Consider the following 23702-nt stretch of genomic DNA (forward strand, 5'->3'; position numbering starts at 1 on the left):
GCGCTAAATCCTCAGATTATGTGCAGTCTTTGCCGAAAGTTTATAGACCCCGAAGAATTCAAAATACAAGCTTACATCTCGGGCAAAGCTCAAATGTTTTATGTTGGAAAGCCGGCGGAAGCACCTTACTGTCATGAAATATTTCGGTCACCCTTCAACGTTAAGATTTTGCTCTGAATTCTTCATTGCCAAGAAATTTTCGCGTGTCTAAACAGTTTTGACGAAGACTGCACTTTTTGTCCCGAATGACATCTTCTTCGTCTCGTTAACAGTGTCCCAAGCACACTGAAACCGTTATGCGTCGCTGTCACCAGTCTCCTTTCCAAAAAAAATTATTAACGTGAATTTTGGATTTGTTATTTTATATAATAGCCGGGTCATTATGCTTACAGAAGGAACTTTAGATGAGGTAGGAACTTTGGAGCTGATGTGACGTGTTCCCTGCTTCCAAGGCTTCCCCACACGCCTGCGCGGCACGGAGCGTTTTGTGACACCGAACATTTTGTTTGCCGACGTCACATTCTTTTCCGCACAACTTCCTTGCCTTGATGGTGTCGATTTCAACGGATTCGTCATCCTTTATGCAGTCCGAAAAGACTTACTCCTCGTGTACATTTGCTAAGGGCAATGTTCACGCGGATCAAACTTTGTGCGGTACCCGCCGCGGTGACTGAGTAGCTGCGGCGTTGCGCTTCTGAACACGGGGTCGCGGGTTCGATTCCCGGCCGCGGCGGCCGCTTTTCTGATGGAGGCGAAAAGCAAAAACGCCCGTGTGTACGAGATTTCGGCGCACGTTAAAGATGCCCACGTGGTCAGAATTAATCCGGAGCCCTCCCATACGGCGCGCCTCATCGCCTGCTTTGCGTCGGCGCGTTAAATCCTACAATCAATCAATCAAACTTTGTGCGGTAAGACGCTGTGAAACTCCGGCAGTCCAACCCATTTTAGGCTACCCACGCCTGCTGCAAAGGTTCCTCAGAAGAGTTCCTAAGCTAGTGCAGAGCGGAATGAGGGTCGTAGTCCCGCCACTGAAGAGTGAGCGAGTGAGAAGCGGAGTCTCTCGAGGACATTGAGGAGAGATCCTCATCGGGAACAGTTGCGTTTAAAGGATTCAAAAAATGGGCAGGGTCCCGATTCCGTTTTATTCGGGACGGGGACGCACACGCAAACGCACGCTGATATTATTTGACAAATGGCCCAGTAATGCACAGATGACAGCTACATCACAACGAAGTTTCTTTTTTTTTTTTGCTGGTCCCGTTGCTGAAAATGTGGAACAAGGCTGCAAGTGCGCAAATTGGCGCAGAAGTTATCGCGAATGGTGACCACGAATTTTCTCTCGGCGCAGGCTTGCCGACGCGAGAGCAATGTTTTGTCTCATAATTCGCACTATGTATGTACAGTCATGGACGAATGAAACGCGAACACGAAAATATGAACCAGAACACGCAAAATTGAAACTGTTCGTTGAAGTTCTATAATGGCGCGCTATTGGTATATTTGCAAAGCCTCATTTCCCAACCTTGTTTTTGTTACTAAGCCACGCGCCATTTTGATTTGCACGGAAAGAAATCGCGATATATGCGTGTTCTGGTTCATATTTTCGTGTTCGCGTTTTATTTGTCCCTGACGGTACGTCTGATTTACTCCATTCTCTCAATGCTCCCATCGCTATGGCGGTGCCTATTGGAACAAACGCTTCTTTGTAATCGATAAATACCACGCATCTGCGAATGCCGTGATCGCACTTAACTTTCTTACACCCTTTTTGGCCGAAAAGGGTGTAAGAATCGTGTCCCATGGCGAACACCTTTAAAAGGTGTTTTGGCTAAAAAAGGGTGTAAGGATGCAAAAATGGTGTTCGTGTGAACACCCTAAAAAATGGTGGAAGATTGCTCAACACCCTAAAATTAGGGCGTGGGCAGCGGAGCTACGAGTGACGATGTGGATGGGCAGAGAGCGCGCCATACTGACACATGCAACACGCACAAGTCACAGTTGACCATCAAATGAATTGAGAAAGAAAACCAACGGTATGCATTGGGACAGCGAGCACATACTTACTTGAAAATACATCTGGTCTTCCTGCTTTTATAGCCAGCAGAGGAAAGTCCTCCGATAGAGTCAGTGGGCTTCTTGCAAAAATAAGATATTTTAGCGCTAATTCCGGATTCATCCATTTTAGTGTGAGCATGTACAAATCAGCATGCGGATTTGCAAAAACTTTTTAATCGCAAAGTAGTTATTGTGTGCAACAAGTCACAGAATTTCATTAAATACCAAACAAATATTCCCGCCATCTCAACACCCTTTCAAAAGGGTGTTCAATATTTCAACACCCTTTTTTCCAAAAGGGTGTAAAGCTACCAATAGGGTGTTGGAAATTAAAAAAAGGGTGTAAATAAAAAGGGTGTAAGTAAAAGGGTGTAAGGAAAGACCGCCAACTGCGAAAAAGGATGTACGATACCTCCAACTTTGGAGGTATTTCATACACGTGTACACGGGTGGATAGAACATTTTGCACAAGCGGAGTATGTTTTGTACCTAACGATGTTTCACACAATATATATTGGCATAATTTATTACAAGTGAAGCTGTTTTAGCTTGAACTAGGTTAGCAAAAAAAGAGAAAAAGAACTGCGCCCCCTGTAAAGGGTGCACCACCGCAGATAAGGTGTTATAACAGTGAAGCCGGCTTTGGAGCTTGTTCGAGTGTGATCACAGAAGGCGCAAGCGTACGCGCACCTCTTACTATACCATTTCAAAGGTCTTTTGGGGATTCTAAAACGCAACAACTTGAAATTGAAGCAGCTTGCATTGGTGGTGCAAGGATGGAGAAACAGCATAGCGGGGGTCGACCTATCTTGTTTCCCCCTTGGATCTGCTGTCAGTGTGGGGGACACACTGTAAGGGACACACTGCCTTGTAAAATCCGGTTAAACTTGGTCTCACCCCTCAGCGCTTATCCTAGCTTAGCAAGAACAACGCAAAGCCTAGCAAACGTAGCAAAACTTAGCAACACTGGGAGAAACTAGGTGGACCCTCAGCTGCGCTGTTCTTTTTTTTGCAACTGAACACCTATTTCACACCGTTTCAACACCCTACAGAAAGCCAAGCGTGTTGCAGTCGTCCAACACCCTTTTCGCCACTCAAGTATAGTTTTTTTTAAGGTTGAAATTCATATTTTACGTGCCAAAGCTCAACTTGGGGCATGGGGCGCACCGTATATGGAAACGAGCGATCATTGCGGACGAACAATTTTTTTCTTTGCTTTTGAACATTTCTTACGAGTAGAGGAGGGCATGAGGGGATGTCTTGATCTTTACAGTGCGATTATACATGCATGCATGGCCTTATTCAATGAACAGCTCAACACCTTTTCCACACCCTTTCAACCAACGTTACTTCAACACCCTAAGAAAAACCAAGGGTGTTGAAGTTGATCAACACCCTTTTTTTCACACAAAAAGGGTGTAGAGCTAGGAAGAGGGTGTTGAGATTCAAGAAAAAGGGTGTAACGGGCTCCCAACACCGTTTTTCCACTTACGCTACACCCTTTTTTGCCAAAAAGGGTATAAAAAAGTTTAGTGTGATCTATAAATGCAAAGGGGCTTATTGTACTCCGAGGATTTCTCCTTTACCACGTTGATGGCATGATAATTATCCTTTGCCGGGTCGCCTTTCCTGAATTTAGTCTGCCGTCTCGGTTGTTGAAAACCTACAGTGCCGCTGATGAGTTAACTGCTTCTCCGGTAAACAATTTGTCTGTAATTCTTAAGCTCCTTTACATCACTCTTCCTGTGACTTTAAACTGTATGGGCGGTTTTTTTTTTCATGGGCTAGCGGTGCATTTAAAGTCCTCGGCGTCGAAGAATAATTTTGTACGCTTTCCGAGTACAATGTCAACTTCGTATTTTAGGTGATCCACGGTTATTCCGTTGTATCGTGCAGCTTCCCGTCTCGTCGTAACCTTAATTTCAGCGCCCTTTCCACCTCATTTTTAGCTGCTATAGAAACTTTGCGAGTCAAGTTAGTCTTTTCAGTGTTGCCTCGTGACGCAACCTTGCTCGCGTACAACTCGGTTTGGGACCTCTCTGCTACTTTCATTATCTCATGCATGTTGTGCGTAATGTTACCTTTTTCGTCTCTGAGTGCATACGTTTTATCTTCGCCAATAGCAAGCTTATTCTTCGTCGCTCATAAGCGTCCTCCTTTTTTGTAAAGTTTCTTCAACATTTGTCGTGTTCGGTATGCACGAATGTCAGTAACCTTGTTCTGCTTATCCATTTCGACAACTCCGCCACTTGGATTTGCTCCCTCGCTCTTCAGGATTTCATGTTCCTGCGTCTCTAGATGAGTTCCTCCGTTTTCTTAGATGATTTACCCGTTTCTTTTCTGCTTTTTTTTCTCCTACAGGCATACACCTGGCCCTGAGATCACTGTAGTCGGGTTTTCATCCAGCATGTCTACGCATTATTCACTCTCCACGGTTGAGATCGGGAACTGATTCTGAAGCGTTATTCTAAACACCCCATTCCCTCTTAATTAGTTAGGGCTCGGTTTCATTCTTATTACTGTTTTCGTCCTTTTCCTTCTCAGATGTGGCCTAACTTTGCTCATTGGAGAAACCAGCGCGGATAACGGGGGGGGGGGGGGACAGTTGAAAGAATCACACCACACGCGCGCAGGCTGTCAATTAAGATACTTAATCTGCTCCTTGTCATCCTTTGAGCAAGACTGCTCCTGACTTTTACCTAGCCCGTCAACGTCCTGTACAATTGACGGTTCGAACGAAGTCATTTTTCGCATTGCTGTTGGGGCGTTTTCACGCCCATTTCCTATTTCTTCGTTCGGGAAAGAATGTGTTCACTATTGTAAGCTTAGTTCTGTCCGTAAAGCTAACCTGCTTATCACCTCGGCTGTTCCGATCACCTATTTAAAGGTTTCGTACTGCACGTTCGCCGACCTGCTTCTTTACTACTTATTCGTTCAGTCTTCCATCACAGTGTGCTCAGAGGGAGAGAGCACATTTTAATGTATGGAGCATCTTCGTAAAAAGTGTAAAACCGCAAAACCTCGTAAAAACGGCGCCTCGAAGCAGCGCCTGCACACGACGTCGCGCCGCTTCGACAACGCCGTTTTCCTCCGCATCCGGGTGCGTCGCCTTCTCTTATCTTAGGCTAGTCCATGCTCACAAGACTGCTGAAACAAGGAAATCCCGGGCCACCTCCATTAACGTGAAACCTGGGGAGGGGGCGAAGCATGCAGTGTATAAGTGTACATTCTTGGCGCCTTGGCGTTTTTGCCAACGGAGATGAAACTGTTGGGGTAGAGGTATATAGCTTAGCTGTAAAAGTCTCTTGTCTTGGAAGCACGAAGCTGTTTAGCGCGAGGTGCAAACGGTTGTTTCGGTGTTTTTTTAGTACGCGTTACGAAGCCCTCCAGCGCGAGGCGTAAACGAGTGTCTCAGTGTTTTTAGTACGCGTTACGAATCCCTCCAGCGCGAGGTGTAAACGAGTGTCCCGGTGTTTTTTTAGTAGGCGTTACGTTCTAGCGAATGGCGTAAACGAGTTTCCCGGTGTTTTAGTACCGTGACTACATGAAACGACGATTACGACGACGACGACGACAGGAGACGGCAACAGCCCCAGCCCCTAAGGGGCTTCGACCCTAAAGCATGCCTTTCTCACGCCAATGCCAGGTCATTTTGAAATGAAGGCCGCTGTTTAACAGAATTCTACCCTAAATTGGCTTATGTTGCACAAGCTGATGCAGAACGCTCGACATGTGGGGCGTACCGCCTGTACGCATGTACGCAATCTCTGGGCCTGCCCTGCAGGCTGAAAGACATCGAGATTGAAGGCGGATGGTCGGTGCGAAGTGATGCAACTCAGCAACCGCCATTTAACACCACGGGCAGGTACAGTCACGTTGATAAGTCGCCAGTGGAGTGCGACTTATCAACGGTAAAGAGAAAAAAATCACAATATGTGTGCTCAGAAAACAAGAACGTACGGGGGACGAGTTAACTCGTACGTCTTATGCGCATCACGTCCTCTTGTGTCCTCAGAGAGAGATAGCACAGTTTAATGTATGGAGGCGACGTCAGCCGATCGATACACTAACTGTTACGTCAGATGCGAGTAGAGGAGAAGCGGGATATAAAAAATCGATGAGTGATGATGCGTACTGGCGCGCGTGCCGCCATGCACTGCAGCAGCTCGAACTTCTGAGAGAGTACCCCTCATCAATTTCTGCGCACCGGAGGCGTGTTAAAAAAAAAAATTCAATGCCCCATTCTTCGGAGAAATATGCTTAAAACGCGAAGCTTTCTCCATGCAAACTGAGTCAAATCAAAGTCTAAAATCCAAACTTCCAAAGCCAAAGTCAACTTCAACTAAGCCAAAGTCCAAAGCCAACAACCGCGCAACGAACCCAAAGGAAAGGCTCAGAGACCCGAAAAGGAAGCAGAACGCTCTAGGCGCCTATGAATGCAAAGACCAGGTTGGGGTCTAGGGCGCTACGCCATCGTCAAACCGAGACGTTTCCCATGGGTCATTTGGATGTGTTAGTCCTCAATTATTACAAACGCGCCATGTTGTTCACCTGTCTATATCTAACAGAATAAATTTCTCTATATACATAATATTTATCATGCAAATAAACCTGTTTTCGTTTATTTTTAAAACAATGCGACGATGGTGCAATCGAATAGTCGTCGGCTTCATGATGCGAGGGACCCTGGTAACCCATTGTGTAAAGGTGGCTTTCCCTACATCGCAATCAGTGAGCCACAGAAAGCTCCGCTTTAAAAAGGTTTCGTAGTCTGCCAAGCCGCTCTCTGTCTCGCCCGAGAACCGCAACTGTCGCCGCCCTCTGCCGGTGGTTCGCCGCCCTCTGCAGGCCATTGCGCGGTCAATACGGTTACGAATAGCACAACTCGGGAAATAATAACTTTACAAGCCCAGAAGGCAAGTATGCGCGGAGGACAGCACTGCATGCTTTGGGTAGTGTACATGCTTCGTGTGGGTGGGTGTCGACGCCGTGCCCAGGAGTATATGATGGGTCGCGAGTACGTACCGAAGAAGTGCACCGTGAGCTGCGTGCACTGTCCCTCGAGGATGTCCTGCTCGGCCTCGAAGTCGGACATGACGAGCCAGTCGCTGGCGTTCAGCAGGGTCCGCATGTGGTCCATGAAGGCGCCGCTGCGAAGAGAGCAGCAGCGCGTGGGTCTCCTCGCCCTGCAGGGCGAGCTGCTGCCTGCTGGCACAGAATGCTGCAGCGAGCTCGTGGCCACTCGTCAAACTTCGCGGGGGTGCCACGAGCTCACGGACAACACGGTAACACCACCTTCCGCGCATCAGACCGGCCCGGTACCTCTGATTTGGCGTTTCGGGACCGGTTCAAAGTCTGTACTATACTTACGCGTCTGCTACCCCTGCAAACACACCACTGGGGAATTTTCAGACACTGCTGTGCTATCTAGGGAACAAAGAAAACTTCATACAAAAAAAAAAAAACTCTTATACCTCAGCTCGGCGTTACTGGTGGTGTTCGCCGCCAGTTCCGTAAAAGTTCCGGCGTTTTTGCCTGTGGCTACGCAGCGTTGCGACATCAGCCAACAACAGGATGAAACCAGGAGCGATTCCCTTGGCGTCATTCCCATCATGAGTGCGTTTAGGATTCAGAAGGGCAATAGTACCGCTTGTCTGTTAATACCACTTCGGTAAATACGCTGGGAAAATAGCCGAAACAAGCTCAGACTGGAAGTGAGGGTCTGAATGAAGAATAAGCGTGGTGCAGGGCGCACTTGGGAAACACTCGAAAGTTATAAACACGGCAGCCCTCCAAAAAAGAAAGGTGTACAGTCAGTGCATATACTGCCAGTACTCACGTGTGGAGTAAAAACACCGGGGCAAACGAAGTACCTTGAGCAAAACTCTGAAACCCAATGGAGAGTGCACTGCGCTTGCCTACCACCACCCTCCTCTACTGAGTTCGCTCTTCGGCGCGATTTTGTCGCATGCATATCCAAAGCCAATTAGCCCAACTTAGCTCTAAAAAATTATAACAGCGAGAGGGCCACGGAAACGAACAAACAAGGATAACATGAAATGGGAAACGCGGAACGGGAAAAGGGGATCATGAAAGAAGGAGGCACTGATGAATGAAGCTACAATTCACTCCTATATACATATATGCCCTGTCCCCGATATATATATGTATACGCTATTTTCTTTCTAGGCGGCTGGGAGGAATTCTTTCCCATATCTCCTCGACCGAAACCCGAGAGGGCCCGGTTTACCAATAGCTGTAGGACTGTTCTTGCACAGCGTGTTGTGAGAAGGCGCTAAGAGAACACTAAGAGGCAGGCCACTAGAACAGCGTAAAGAAAGCGGGCATAGGCTTCAGCGACCCCTTGCCCACCGCTGGCGGCTGTCTGTCCTCTGTCCCCCTCGCACCACGCGTGCCCCCGTGCACCGTAGCGTGTTGTTTCAGTGGAGAGGCTTGCGTCACAGCGATTCTGAGTCGCTCCCGTTTCGCCCATTGTCTCCGTAAGTGGGAGAAGCCGCATGCAGCGAAGCAGACCGACTTGAAAGCTCCTTTCATGCATCTCTCGCCGCCGTACTCGGCTATACTGTGCCAGAGTGTACACGCATGAATGCAAGCATGCACGCAATGATAGACCGCTTTGCTGAGAAACTTAAAACGAATTCCGCTGGCCGACCCGCAGCGACCTTGTTTTTGTGTTGTTGTTTGTGCGGTACGCGAGAGCGCGTGTTTTGCGCGGCAAGGCGTTGCACAGCGCTTCTTTCTCGACGAGCGACGACGCGTTCGACTGGAACTTCGACAGTGGCCAGCTGGGTCCGATGTGCACTTCCGTGTACGTGGCAGTGAGCTTATCTGCCCCTTCCATTATGTGGATGCATGCAACGCGGTCGGCCTGCCCTCCGCGACAACTCCGCGCCTGTAACGATCGCTGTTTCCTACAGACACGTACGTTGTTGTCCTACACACAAAGTCTGCAAAACTGTTGGTATACGAAGTTCACGGAGGTATTCAAGCCTGTTTTAACGCGCCAAAGCTGTCTGTCTGTCTGTCTGTCCGTCTGTCCGTTCAGCGCAAAGAAAACTTCAGGCATATTTGGGGCAAGGTGTATACGTAACAGATACCAGCGCTATTTCAATTAAGAGCACGCGTCGGATTGCTTGTTACGGTAGCAAACAAAAAGAAACTGCATGTTAAAACGGCGTCGCAGAGAAGCGAGAGAAAAGAAAACACTAAAAAAATATTTCTGCTCACGCTGTTCAAAGCAGGACAAAAAACAAGAGCTAAGGAAAGCGACGCGCGCTATCCCAACAGACGGTGCGCTAGTGGTGCAATGAAGTGACGGCTAGGGTGCAGAACTTGCGCCCACACGATTCAAAGGGGATAGCCAAATCATCATCATCATCATCATCGCTAGAGCGAAAGAGGAGGGGAAGACATGAGGGGTGGGAGGGGAAGCGAGGACAGGCGGTTACTTGGCAGGGGCGGCAGACGACTGTCGGCTTTCGACGACATTTGTAGCGAAGCAAGCAGATGGGCGGCCAGTTTTTGTACTTTGCGTACATCGGAAGTGCAAAGATTTCGCACACAGCAGCAGAACACGAAACGAGTTCGGTTGGTGATACGAACGAGGTTTAAAAAGCGACAAAAGCGAGAGAAAAATCTAGCTTATCTGCTTATCAATGAAAACGCCGCAGAATAAACAAGAGCGCTGATCCCCGCCGCACATTATGGTGTGTCAAAGATAAGCTGCAGCAGATGCTCCACACAGTACTGCCTTGGGTTCAGTACAATATTGATATCCCGGCTGTTTAATGGGCCTGTGTTTTAAGCGCATACCGGGAATCCAGAAGTCGTCGATGGTCAAGCACCGAGCGAGTGATGTGTATGGGGTCAACTTTTTCTTGTAGCGTCGTTAAATACCCTAATGACTATTGGAGATTACAGCGATCGAATCATGTAACTAAAAGGACAAGGAGTGTAAGTATGAACCGCGCGGCTCAGTTGTGCGGGAAATTGTGGGATGCTTTTTTGATGCTGAATGTCAATGAACAATAATGCGAGGCAAGCAGTTGCTTTTTGCTCGCCTGGAGGCGTCTTGTGTGAACAAGGTAGGAGGCCAGAAACGAGTTCTTACGGACCCCCTTTCTAACAGAATAGGGAAAAAGATGTTGTCTATCCTGGTATCTCGAAGAACACAGAGCTGGTGTTTGTCTCTGGAAGTGATTTTCCCTGTATACGCCGTCACCAAAATGAAGAACTTTGTAATCGCCAGGTGTTCACTAAGGTGAGATTTGTCATCTAGAAGTAGCATAGGTACACCAAGTTTTATGCCTTTAGCTCTTCTATTTTATTCTTCAAAGGATAGCGGTTTCAGCTACAGCCACGGTCCCCTCCCATCCAGGCGCATATTTATGGTGATGACACGATGTTGGGCGAAAATAGGCTGCAGCTCGATTTTTCATAAACCTCCTCTGGGTGGCAGTATAAACTTTCTATCCTTCTCCCTCTCTGCATTTCTCTTGGCTGGTGTTTTGGCACAGAACAAGGGTAGCGGGCCCCTTTGTGATGAAAACAGACCTCAGTGATTCTTTCCATCGTTTTTCACAAGCTAATTCTCCTGCGTTTCTTGGCCTCGATATAGCGTACGAACAGTGTCTCGCACAGGTGCCGCGCGTGCATTGTTGTTCTGGGCACGCGTTTCTCGGTCTGCATCGAGCGCGTGCACTGCAGAGCCAACACAGCGCTCATTTTCGCGCGCACAGGTCACGCTTCGCGTGCGCCCGTGACGTCATTAAGTCGTCGACCAGCACTCATTCTTCGCGAGGTTTTGATTCACGCATTTCTGCGTTTCCACCTTGTTTAATTACCCTGGTATTGTCGGCGCTGTAATGCGCTCGCAGCGTAATGGGGGGCCGAGTAATTATTTCCATTTTCTCCGAAATGTTTGCCCGAAATGCGGGGTGGGGGGGTTTTCGAGCTCTATTGTCGAACGAAGGCCACACCATCACACCCGCCGTGCTGTCTGCGCTCTGCCGCTGTTTAGTTACTGGTGCGAAACCATGTCACGGAGGTTCTTTTCTTCTTGCGGAGCGAAAAAAAAGAAAAAAAAAAGAAAATGTCCTGAATGCCAGCTGCTCGTTAAAGAGGCCCAGGTGGTCCGAAGTAATCGCAGCAAAAGGTGCAGCCTTATACTGTCGCCCGGATCCATCCGATATCTTTTATTTTATTGATTTACAATACTTCACAGACTCTTGAGGGCGGCGTTTTGCAAGCCCAGGCTTTACGATATAGCGAACCTGGTGAATATTTACTCTATGTACCGTGAATTAACAACCCAAACTGAAGCCTTGTGAAGCTTGGACAGCTTTAATACAGCTAAAATTGATTAGAGCAAGGTACGGCTCTCCGCGCAAAACAAAAGATGTGCATCGAAGTTCGATTTTTATTTTACCCATTTACTTAATTCGAAACTATGCAACGCACCTTCATGACCCAGCAAAAGGCGCCCGCAGTATCTAATGTAGGCTGTCATCCAAAACAACAACAACAATGACAACAACAACAAAAACAACAACAGTAATAATAATAATAATAATAATAATAATAATAATAATAATAATAAATTAATGAATCACTAAATAAAAATTCATTGGAAACTTTAAGTCTGCTTACGCGCTTCGAAGGCAAAAGCTTAGGGCAGTGGTTCTCAGCCATGACTGCCCCGGGGGACCCCTTTTGGGCTTGCGAAAGTGATGGGGGACCCCACGATGGAGAATAAGTTGATCGGTGTTATAATGTCAAACAATTTGCACTTGCAGCTTACGTCGCCCACACACTTATCCAATGCCCGCCTTTTCTGCTTGACGTTAATGACGATGCCCGTCATAATGTTAAACAATTTGCTCTTGAATCTAAAAGAGAGAGAGAACGCCTATACTGAAAGCGCTCTTGAATCTAAAAGTTTTCTAAACACCTATATGCTGCCTTTTGTGACCTATATGCTGCCTTTGATGCGTCTTTTTTTTTTTTTTTCTCACAGCTGGCGTGTTGGGCAAAAAGCAGATGTTAAAATATGTGCTACGCGGAGAAACTAAGCGTACATGTAATGCGGTGAAGCCCCCTTTTTCGTATTGCAAGCATGTGCTGGCAAAAATCGAGAAAAGAACGGCAGGAGGAAAAGTTTTTAGGGAGGCTTCGCGGACCCCTCAAATGCCCTCGCGGAGCCCCATTAGGGAACCACTGTCCTAGGGTATATGAAAAACCTATTTACTGCTGCATCGTGCTTGCGTCTCTTCGCTTTCGATTTATTCATCGATTCATTTCCTCCTCTTTTGATGCGAGTTACTCTGACAGACAGACTGGCCGCAATTCATGCTTCAGCTTCCCCACAGCCGGAGCTCTCCTCCGCGTGCGCCCATTCTGCTGCTCACGCGCCGTCATGTCACGCTGCGCGCGCCAGGCTAATCCTTGTTCCCTCTGTGGTTGGCGCAGCGGTCGCTGGCATCCCTTGAGGAAAGAAATCTGTTTGACCAGTTATCTGGCTCCACTCCCGGACTGCATCCCAGCTGGGCTTGCATTTCCAGTGGGGATGGCAGTCTATGCTGACGACATCGCCATCTGGGCGCACGGACCAACGAGGCTACTCTCCAAGGTGAAGGCGTGTCTCCAGGGGGTGCTGTGGGCAGTCGCCGCCTTCCTGACAAGCCGTGGCCTGCAGCTGTCCGAGACGAAAACGCAGGCCATGATCTTCCACTCGAGGGGCTACAGAGCACGCAAGACGACACCACCGCTCACCTTGAACGGTCAGACTCTTCCGTGGTGCACTAGCGCCAAGTATCTGGGGCTCCTGATCGACTGCCAGTTGTTCTGGCTACCTGCGGTGAAGGCGCTTCGGAAACGCACAACGAGGGTCCACCAGGGCGTGCGGAGGATGCTGGCGCATGGACAGGGCTGCACACACACCGTGGCCCTGAAGGTGTTCCACGGTATGGCATCGTCCGCCGTCCTCTATGCTCTGCCTTTAGTGCAACTCAAGCCGCGCCGGTGGGAGGAGCTGGAGGTGGATCAGCGCCGGGCTATCCGCCTCTGCTTGGGCCTTCCGAGCACATCTCCGGTGGCGGCGACATACACGGAGGCAGGCTTCTGGCCCATCCAGATGCGGGCCCTGCAGGTGGGTCTCCACCACATCTACCGCCTGCAGGGCACACCTGACGGCGTGGCACTCCTTGAGCGCTACCGCAGCCGGCCCAACTCTCGGATGGGCATGCTGCTCAGTACGTACGAGAGCCACATCGCGTTGCCGCAGCGGCCACGCCTGGAGCCACCACCCCCAGGCACGGGGCAGGCTCTACGCATTGTCACCACATTGCCGGGGGTCCGTAGTAAGAGGTCGACTCCACCCCAGGCTGTCCACCAAGAGGTGGCTGCCCTGCTGCAGGGCGACGCTGCCGGACATCTGCAAGTGTACACGGATGGATCTGTACAACAGTCGATGGGCAGAGCCGGAGCCGCCTGCACGGCCCTAGAACTCGGCACCAGCCAGGTGTGCAGCCTGCCCTTCCCTGCCTCATCCACCCACGCAGAGCTGGCTGGACTTCACTTGGCTGCAGATCTTCTTCTCAAGCAGGGCACCCAGGCCCGGGGGGCCATCATCCTGACTGACTCACGGTCTGCCCTCCTCCGTCTGCGTGCCGCCGACCAGCCAGCCAGCTCTAGCGGCTACGTTGAGCGGTCGCTGGCGGCCAAGCTTCATGCGGTGGAAGCGCAGGGGTGTCCACTGCGACTTCACTGGCTGCCATCGCACGTGAACATCACGGGCAACGAGGTTGCAGACGCCTTGGCCAAAGGTGCTGCTCGCCAGGCAGGGGTTCCAGCCTCCCGGGATGTGGTGCCATTTGACGCTGCAAGGACTATCCTGGCACGAGTGGTGGAGGCCAAGCATCCAGATGCCCGAGTAGTTAGTGGCCAGGCCCCACGGGTCTTGCCCGGACGCATTAGCAGAGACGCCCGGTCGCTCCTTCTTCGCCTGCGGCTCAATTGCTGCAACGTGGGAGCGCGCTTGCACCACCAAGGCCGCCGAGCATCCCCCACCTGCGCCGACTGCCCAGAGCCCGAGACGCTAGAGCACTTGCTGTGCTCTTGCCCGCAGCACGACACCGCAAGGACACAACTCCGGGCCGAACTCCAGCGACTCGGTGCCCCAAGCCACAAGCTAGAAGACTTCCTGTTCCCCACGGGACCGGACGCCATCCGACGGGAGGTCTTCCAGCACCTAGTCAACTTCCTGGTTACAACAGGACTAGCACTGCGTTTGTAGCCATCGAGTCATGGACTAAACGAACGCGATATAGACTATCTCCCACTCTCCTAACGCTCTTCTCTTCCCCCTTCTCTCTTCCTATCCTTTGAAGCCCCAATCCCCTTCCCTGGACTGGGTCGTATGAGGGTGAACTCCCCGTTGAGTTCAACAATATCCCCAGGCCTTTTCTCTTCCCTCCTTTGTTAATAAATCACCACCACCCTCCATTTACGCTACTAAAGCGATTAAAGGTGTTACTTCCGCCAGCTCTGCATTTTTGCTGAAATGCAAGGCGTTACACGGTTGCCCATTTTCGTTATTTTTTATGCGTGTTTCTATCGTCACTTTCCAGGATTTTTTAGTTTCGACTTCGTTTTTTGGAGGCGATTCCGCTGCACCCTCGTGGTATAAGGTCTCTCTCCGTAGATAGAGAGGATTGGGTGCCATATGACTTGGTCGTGGCACAGTGGGCCTCCACGGCATATGGCGCTCTCGCCCAGAAGGCTTACGGCGACGTTGATGCCCGTTCCGCAAAGCAGTATTTTAGGGACAGCGCGAGTCGCTTTGTTAGAGTAATTAAATCTCAGGAGATATTGCCCGTGTGACTGCCAGAGAGAGAGAGAGAGAGAGAGAGAGAGAGAGAGAGAGAGAGAGAGAGAGAGAGAGAGAGAGAGAGAGAGAGATTTTTAGCCCCTTGCGAGAAGCCCAGCAGCCAAGGCGTTAGAGTCTCAGCGGTGGGCCTCAGCCGGTGCCTATGTTGCCAAGATCCCTCACCTCAGCGACCCGTTTGAGAACGGACAACTCTATCCCTCGGTTGGGCAGCCTCAGCTCGTTCTTGTGTGATCTTTTACAATGGTGATATGTGATGTGGTGTGGACTGACGAAGCCACGCAACAAGTAAATTAAAGAAAGCCTACTTATCGCAGTGATAACATGCTTAACTCCTGCTCTGAAAAATCGGGTCCAAATCCCACACGAATCGGAGTGTGTTTCTATCGGTTTACTTTCCCTTTGAAGCTGCGACAATTTCGGTATCACTCGTGATTACGACGGTCACTGTTTGCGTTTGGTGAGACATTCAAATCGGTCGCCTTAATAATAATGCAATCTTTTTTCGCAACTTTTAGCTAAAGTTGTAAACTTGTATATTGATACAACTTCATGATCAGCAGACGTCTGGCGTCTGTGCGAGGGATTTCGTAGCGGATGCAATGCCCTGAGTGGCCTCGTAAAAACGTCACGTGCAGTTTTTCTCATGTGCCGCACGCTCTCATGGCCATTTCACAGCTTAGCAAATGTCGTGGCCCTTAAACTTTCGCCGTCGATGTAAACACCATCATTGCTTCTAGCGAATCCATACGCAGGAAAAAAAAAAAAAAAAACGGGGCACAGTGTTTATGATCTCTATTTATCGATAATACATGCATTTCTTCACTATTCTTTATATGTGGGTACAGGAAAGAAATATCAAGCGAGATATAACGCAAGAAACACAGACAGACGAAACGTGTGCGAGGGTTAAATCCGCCTAAGACGCAAAACGATACATCAGTGGCTTTATCCGTCAGCCGAGACACAAAAACGTGAATGGCTCCCTGGCTGTTGGCTGAGAGAAAACTGTACAAATCTATGTAATTTTTTTTTTTCATTCAAATCGGCAAGTATCATCTAACGTACCATCGAAAAAAAAGGAAGTAGTACGCTTTCAAGATGCAGCCCCTCGAAAGGTTGCTCGATGGATGCAAGGCTATTCGCTTGATCATGTGAGGAGTGTTGTATTGAGTGATAATTTTTTTTATCGTTTTTGTTAAAACGCGAGTCTATATGGTAGGTTTATTGCCGCATGCCTCCCATCTTCCACGCCCTATCTAAGCATGCCCAGAAGAAAAAATCGGTAATCGCCACCACGTTGCCGCCGATGTTTTCAAATGCCCACTAGAGGATAAAGTCTATTTGCGTGTTCATCTCGCCGTGATTTCTAGGGGAAAATTTTAATATACTATGCTTTCGAGTAGGTTTATAGAACAAGGGTTTTGGATATTTTTGCAATCTTACTAGGGGAGTACTGACACCACTGTTAGCCCCTGGCCGGCAGAACAGGACTTTAATTTGGCTTCAAGAAACCGGCCGCAAAAAAAAAAAAAAAAAGTGGAAAGAAAAAAAGGGGGGGGGGGGGGGGCGACTGTGGGGGTTCGCCAAAATGTGCTTCGCACACAAAAAACCATCGGACGCGCGTAGAAATGACCCATCGGATATCGTGCTAATTCCGACGGGGCGAGACCAGCGAGGAACGACAAAGTTGAGGCCAGAACTTTGACGCTGCGCCGCTAGTTTCAAGGAAAGAAATGCAATCACTGCACACACGGCACCTTGGTATCTTATTCGAGCAGACGTTACAGTTTTGTTGGGCTAACGCCTGTCCAAACTGTTGTCGTCCGTCGGCCAAGATGGACGCGATGGAGGGGCTTTATGTTGGGCGGACATAAAGCACGTGCGTCGGAAGCAGAGCACGCGGCCGACGTGGACTGCGGGAATGGGGAAGGGGGGCCAGTACTACGAGCTTAGGTTGGACCAAAAAACATTGGCTTTGGTCTAGCCTAAGCTGAAAACACGTAATCTACATTGCATACATGAGTCGAATATTGAAGTCTATATAGAAGCCTCTTTTTTGTTGTTATAATGAATCGAAAAACTTAGTTCGGGCCTAGCTGCGTCGCCATTATCGAGACTTTGTTTCCGCAGGCGCAGCTTGCAATGATGGGGTAAATTTGCTCGCAGTCTCTCAATTCCTCCCCTTGTACTATGTGTGCCGCCACAGCTGGCGTCAGAAAATGGGTGAAGAGGATAGTGCAAGAGCAACAGCACTTTTGAACGCAATAACATTGTTGGAAAAAAATTCACGCTAATTTGGCACAAAAGTTTATAATGTGAGCTACACGGTCCGAACTTACACTTGATGGCGTGATTAGACTGCTTACAGGTCTCTTTAGTGTGCCTTTGAGCTGAACGAAATTATAGATGTAGTTTAGCAGTGAAGTGCCTTGAGGTCCGGACAAATATGTTGAGATTCTACGATGCACGAGAGCTTTGGAACATTGCATCGGCTTGTAAATTCGCAAACTTCACGGTATAATATTAAAGCATATTAAAGCATGAAATCGAGGAATGGGGGTGGGGACAAGAGAGTAGGGCTTTCCGCAAGGAAAGGTGAGCCAGGACGTACCTCGAGAAACCGGGGAACTTGCGCACCGAGACGTGCCGTACCAGGTGGATGTCGTGCTTGATGTTTGCGCACGCCTTGCGCAGCATCGAGCCCTCCTTGGCGAACACGATGATGGAGCGGCCCAGAACTGCAAGAACACACGCGAGCGCCACTGCATTCGCCTATATTTACAAGACATCTAGGTCGTTTGAAAATACCGTGAAAAAGTCAAATGAAGCGATTCGGCTTGTTAACGATACGCGTCATGGTGACAAGCCAACATCACCTGTAAGCGAAAGACGAGGGAGACAGGAAGCAATATAGACAAGGGCGCTGTCTCTCGCTTCCTCTTCTTATATTTCGTCTTGGTGCGCTCTCCGTATCATAACGCAAAGCGAGTAGACAATAAATCGAAGGATGAAGGCGGCTGATACGGCAAAGCGGCCCCAAGCGGAAGCAGTCGTGAGGCGACCATACCTTGTGGTCACTGAGACAGGGAACGTTAAAACGTTTGATATTATTTGCCATGACCGATCGTCGAGAGGTCTGTCACTGATACACTGATCGGGATGAGTTCTACGAAGGGCATAGCGTGTGCAATGTGCACACCTGCGATCATTCGATGCGCTTGAATGAGCAATAAACAGAATACACAAAATATATATATTTTTTTACTTTAAGAGTATTACAGCTGCGCGATTGGCTTTGCACTCTGTCTGTACTATTAGCGGAACCCAGAAAAGTTCCGTTTGAGTATACGAAATATTCGACTAACAGAAAGAGAAATAGTTTTCCTCTTACCGAGTTTCACGCATGCTTTCCTGAGTTTTTGCTGTCACGCGTTGTGTAACGGTGCAGCTTGTCATAAAATGCACGCGTTTTTGACATCTCTATTTTGGACAAAATGCCCTGCTGCAGAAATTCGAAGAACAGATGAAAATCACTTGAGCGAAAGTATAGCTAAAGTATCAAGGGCCCGATGATCGATGGTTAGCGGTGACGCGCCAACCGAAGGAAGCATATGCAAGTTCAAAGAATAAGCTGCTGCAGTGTTGTGGCCAGCTTGCGAGCTTGAATCCTTCTGCCTGCAGCCCCATGCACGATAACCCCGTAGCCGTTCAGGCAACCCATAATAAGCTTTCGCAATTAGTATTCGCTATGTCACCTAAGCTGCGAACAACGTTGATCGTGAGTCTTGCGACAACCCAGGGTCCCGGCGTGCGTCAACGTGAGTGTGCTTTCGGGCTTGCCATGCCCGCTTGCAACACGTCCTCGAGGCAAGTATACATACTGGGAGAGGCTTCGTTTTCACCGCCGTCATGTGCCATGACTCGCGCCGTCAAACATCCCGATTTCGCCACTGAATCGGTTCTGACCATGAACTTTATATATTATCGTACGTCACCACATATATGAGCTTACAAGGCGCTCGGTTAAACCATGCCAACCATGACATTTGATGCTCCCCTATTCCTTTTTCGATGGCGATTTTGTTCGCGTGCCTGCATACGGGCAAGCAAGTGTGAACTGCGAGAAATAAACCAGTACCGCAGAGCGTAAATTTTTTTGCTGAGCAGAACTGCGTTCCTCAGGCATACTCGGGTACTGAGCGGTATCGCTTCCTCCGCTGCTGCTTGGACCGGTGCCGTGGTCGAGTCCCGGCCGAGCGCCCACCTGAGAAGTTGCCCACCAGGGGCAGGTTGGTGTCGGTGTAGATGGCCGGCCCCGTGCCGATGCTGAGCGGTCCCAGCTTCCCCGACAGGTCGCCCATCTCGCAGCGCAGCGGGCTGTGGGGCCCGCACTCGTGCTGGTAGCTGTCCTGCGCGGCAGCACGCGCCATGGGTTCGCGCTCGTCGCCACGCAGCGATGGACCTACCTTCTTCGAGTCGGCCAGGTACGGGTTCCAGCGGTAGCCGGCCGCGATGCAGCGCGCCTTCTCGCTTCTCTCCAGGGCGTCATGCGCCACTTGGTTCACGTACACGGCCCACTTGTGGCCTCTTGTCTGCGGACCAGAGCAGCAAACTTGGCTGAGCGATATGCGCGCTACTAACATCGAACAAGAAGAGGGGCACAGCACCTCTCCCACGCCCATAGTACCGCGCTGTTTATGAACCTTAAACAACTCGCCCAACTTGCCACCTTAGAACACAAGAACATTTCCCTCACAAAATGGGCACAACACCGTTCATTGCGCCTTTGATGGTGAAATCCACATAGTCTACCGCATCAGACGCCTTTTTCTGTGTCCTATGCCTGTAAACAGCGGCGTAAATCCAGAAAAATCACAAGGGAGGAACACACATCTTGCCATGTCGGCCTTTTTTTTTTATAAATTATAGAAATAGAATAGAACAGAATAGAATAGAATAGTCTTAAGAAATAATCCGTGCAATGGGTGGTCAGGAGCCCCTAACCCCCCCCCCCCCTTCCCCCATGATTGACGCCACTGCCTGTAAACACTTTTTTCTTTTGTCTTATTAGTCAACATCGTCTCCTCTTCATTCATGTAATTTATTTTACCGCGGGCCATTGCTTTACATGCGAACTGAACTTTGCTTTATGTCTACTCTGGCCCCTTCACTTCGCTACCGGGGAGTCGTAAATGTTTTCACGAGGGTTCCGTACCACGTGGGGGTTCCGGGGGCTTCTTTATGGTCTAAAGGAGCTTCTTCTGCTCGCACTTTTTGTAGTTCTTTAATGCCATAATTACGCCACACCCCTATGGGATTTCGTCAACGTTATTTCGGTGGGATTGAATTTCCTCCACACACACATCTTGTTTATGTCAGTGCGTGGGCATGTATGTTCGCGAGTTCAGAAACTTAACCAACGTTCTGTCAGCTTATGCGTGAACAGGGGAACGGAGTCAATGTTTTGCAACCATTTTCATCCCGTTCCTAGGCGACGAGAGCATTCAGGTCTTGGTACTGTGCAGCCGCGAGTACTGCTAGCGCACGACTCTAGCGCTTGCGCAAATGTTTACCTGGTTCCGGTTGTACTTCCCTGGGTGGCGTAGGTCAACCATGATGAACGTGTCGCTCGTCCCGCCGTCTTTGTACTCGAGCTGCCTCTGCGAGCAGAAGGGGTCGGCTCACGTCGGGGCCTCTGCAGACGGGTAGCAGGCACTCACCAGTCGGATGAAGCCGTGAAGAGCCAATTCGGGGTGGTCGAAAGTGGCGATGGCCACCAGCTCGCGGCCTTTCCTGGGCTCCATCTCGGGCATGATCGTGCCGCAGGCCGAGCGGCGCTCGCCCGTCTGGATGACCACCGACTTGCCCACCACGCTGGCGTTGCCGAACAGGTGCAGCTCGGGGTCGATCGCCTTGAGAACCTCGTCGCTCTTGCCAGTAAGGTCGCCGTAGCGGTCGCTCAGCTCCACGGTGCCCCCGTGGGCCTCGAGCACCGCCTTGCAGGGGAACCGCTGCTCCAGGGGCACCGGCAGCGCGTGCACGCGGTACGTGCTGGCGCGGTTGTCCAGACCGCGCAGGCGCACGTCCACGTGAACGCTGTCCTCGGGGCTGTCCTGCGTCCAGGCCACGTAGCCCTGAATGCCCTGCTTGGAGGGCAGCCAGCGGCGCACGGCCGCGGACATCGGGTGCAGCGGCAGCAGCGCGGTGCACGCCAGCCGGTCGCCTCGGTGCGGCGGGGCGCCGGTGTCGTGCAGCACCAGGGAGCGCTGCAGCACGCTTTGCGGGCCCGACAGCGGAAGGTGCAGGTCTGTGTAGAAGAAGTGCTTCAGGCCGCTAATTTTGGCGCCCTTGGCTGTCAGGGCTCCCACTGGGCAGAGCAGCGGGTGCGGGCACGCTCCCGGGCCCACCTTGAGCGGATCGAACAGGTCTCCGGCACTCACGCAGCGCGCCGTCCAGTTGTAAAAGTCGCGGCCCGGCCTACGCTCGTGCACTTGCAGCTTGTACTGGGTAGTTTCGTTGAAGCCGTACGGGTCAAACTTGACGAGCACAGCCGTTTCTGACTGCGCATCGCTGGCGTCCTGACGCAGGTAAATTCGGCCGGACACGGGGTAGTGGAAAGTGGCCTTCCCGACCAGCGTGGGCCCCGGAAAACCGACGCGCGCGCACTCGTCGGGGCTTTCGTCAAGTCGCGCCACGCTGATCCAGCGGCCCACGATGCGCCGGGGCCCGAACAAAGGTAGCTGGGGCTCTAGCGACACGGGCGCGAACAGATGGATTGTAGGCGAGCCACTACCCTCGCAGTATGGCGCCGTGTGCACGGCGAACTTGGCTCCCAGAAGTCCCTGGGCGCGCACTAGGGTCGGTTGGAAGGGGCTCTGCTGGCTGAAGCTGAGCTGGCCACCTCGGGGGAATTTCGCGTGAACCGTGCGCGGCTCGAGCACGCGCACGGGCGCGCAGGCGGCAAATGCCATGGTGGCTTCTTCGCGGAGCGCTAGGAAGAGCCGCCGGTGGCCGAGGGGCAAGTGCGTGTCGAGGACGGCACGACGCGAGCCGCGAGGTGAGCCCACGTTCAGGGGCCCGTGCTTGCCGGTGAGGTTTCCGGCGCGGCAGTGTTCATGAGCGGTGCGGCCGCAGCCCTCGTCGTCGGCACGGTCCGGGTCGTACTGCATCTGCAGGAAGCGGCAGCCGGGCGCCGCGTCCAGAACGTCCGCCTCGAGCAGCTGCCAGGAGTATCGCGACGCGCGGCCCGCCTGGAAGAGCAGCACGGTGAGCAGCGACGCTTCGGGCGCCTCGAGGAAGAGCACGCGGCCCGCGATGCGCGGACCGGCGAACAGCGCCTCGGCCCAGTGCAGCGGGCCCTCCTCGAGCAGCAGGTTCGCGCACGCCTGAGTCTTGCCCTGCTGCAGGAGCAGGGCGCGGCCCCACACGCTTCCGGGGCCCCGGAGCTCGATCTGGTCGTCCTCGAAGCTCAGCTCGGTGCCGTTCAGCTCGAGCGAGCCGTGCCGCCGCGACAAGTCGTGGCGCGCGCGCCCCAGGTCGGCGCAGGGGGACGCCGCGTCGAACAGCACCGGCATTTCGCGCACGCTCCAGCTGAACTCGCCGGGGGGACCGGCGAGGCGCACCGTGATGTTGACGCCGGACGAGGCGCCCGGGACGAGCCGCACTTCACCCTGGACGCCTGCCATGTTGAAGGGGGCGTGCAGGCCCCGTGCGCCGGGCGCCGTGACGAGCAGCAGCAGCAGCAGCAGCATGCTGCCTCGGCTGGTGGCACTGAGGGCGACGAAAAAGGGTCACCTGCTCTTCGCGGCCGTCGTGCAGAGCGTGGTCGTCGGTCGCACTTGCGGGCTTCCCACAGAAACGTCAGTCGCCGTCGGCACGGCTTCGGCATGGCGCGGCGTCATGGCTTTGGAGTGCACCGCACCGCGCGGGCAGCTGCATTGGCGCACGCGGCAGACAGCGAAGGGCCTCGTGCACGCACGCAGGAAACCGGTGCTGCGAGGGCGCGAAAAGAGGTCTGTCCTCTCTCTTGTGCGGCCTCCGTGAAGTGACGGCCTCCGCAGCGCGGGAGATCCGAAGTGCAGGAATCCCGAGAAAGCGTGCCAGCAGCCTGCGGGCTTTTTCCTTGGACAGGAGGGGCGCCTTCCCGGGACCTTCGGCCCCGAGCCTCGCGAGCGGGGGCATGCCGGGAGTCAACGCGGCGACTGTCCGAAACCCAGCCCCCGCTCTCACTTGCCTCGCGGACCCCGAGGCCCGGTGGGTGCGCCAGTTCGTGCGGAACGAAGGGCGAGACGCGCTTCCGCGGTCGGCATCGACTGCCGCTGCGTTGGGATACCGCATTTCACAATGTACCCAGTGCCCACGTTAACGCACGGCGGTTTTTATTCTTATGGTTTAGATTGGGTGCCGCTTTTACAATATCCACCGCATCTAGCTGCACCTAAAAATTCCTTCTGGATGGCGCCGTGCCCACAGACACGCACAAAGAGTGATGGAGACTGTGTTAAGGAGAGAAAAGATAAAAAACCTGGGGAGACAGCGGGCGTGCTCCCATAGCTTTTCTTACCCTGTGTTTTTCTTTGCTCCAATACAGCTGATCTTCGCGGTGAGAGCAGGCGTCGAAGCGGAAATTTGGCGCATTGCTTACGACAGCATAACTACCCGTGGTCGCTATTTGGTGGAAGGCAAAGTGGGTTGGTTCGTCCTCCCCCTCACGAACCCCTAAAATTTCTGGAAGGGAGGG

At 51.6% G+C, this 23702-nt stretch overlaps 1 protein-coding gene across 1 annotated transcript in view; it reads right to left on the bottom strand.

The window, feature by feature from the left end:
- LOC144155914 (uncharacterized) overlaps positions 1-22982 on the bottom strand; it is a 48405-nt gene extending 25423 nt beyond the window's left edge. Inside the window, exons 1-6 of the mRNA XM_077687623.1 lie at positions 20683-22982; positions 20536-20622; positions 19429-19554; positions 19227-19371; positions 17574-17700; positions 7081-7205 (exon numbers count right to left, since the gene is read on the bottom strand). Coding sequence (XP_077543749.1) covers positions 7081-7205; positions 17574-17700; positions 19227-19371; positions 19429-19554; positions 20536-20622; positions 20683-22713 — 2641 coding nt within the window. The 5' untranslated portion in view covers positions 22714-22982. The remainder of the gene's footprint in view (positions 1-7080; positions 7206-17573; positions 17701-19226; positions 19372-19428; positions 19555-20535; positions 20623-20682) is intronic.
- Positions 22983-23702: the final 720 nt, after the last annotated feature.

This window comes from Haemaphysalis longicornis, unplaced genomic scaffold, assembly GCF_048455015.1.
Source record: "Haemaphysalis longicornis isolate Haplotype H1 unplaced genomic scaffold, Haemaphysalis longicornis Haplotype H1 scaffold_1, whole genome shotgun sequence".
Lineage (NCBI taxonomy): Eukaryota > Metazoa > Arthropoda > Arachnida > Ixodida > Ixodidae > Haemaphysalis > Haemaphysalis longicornis.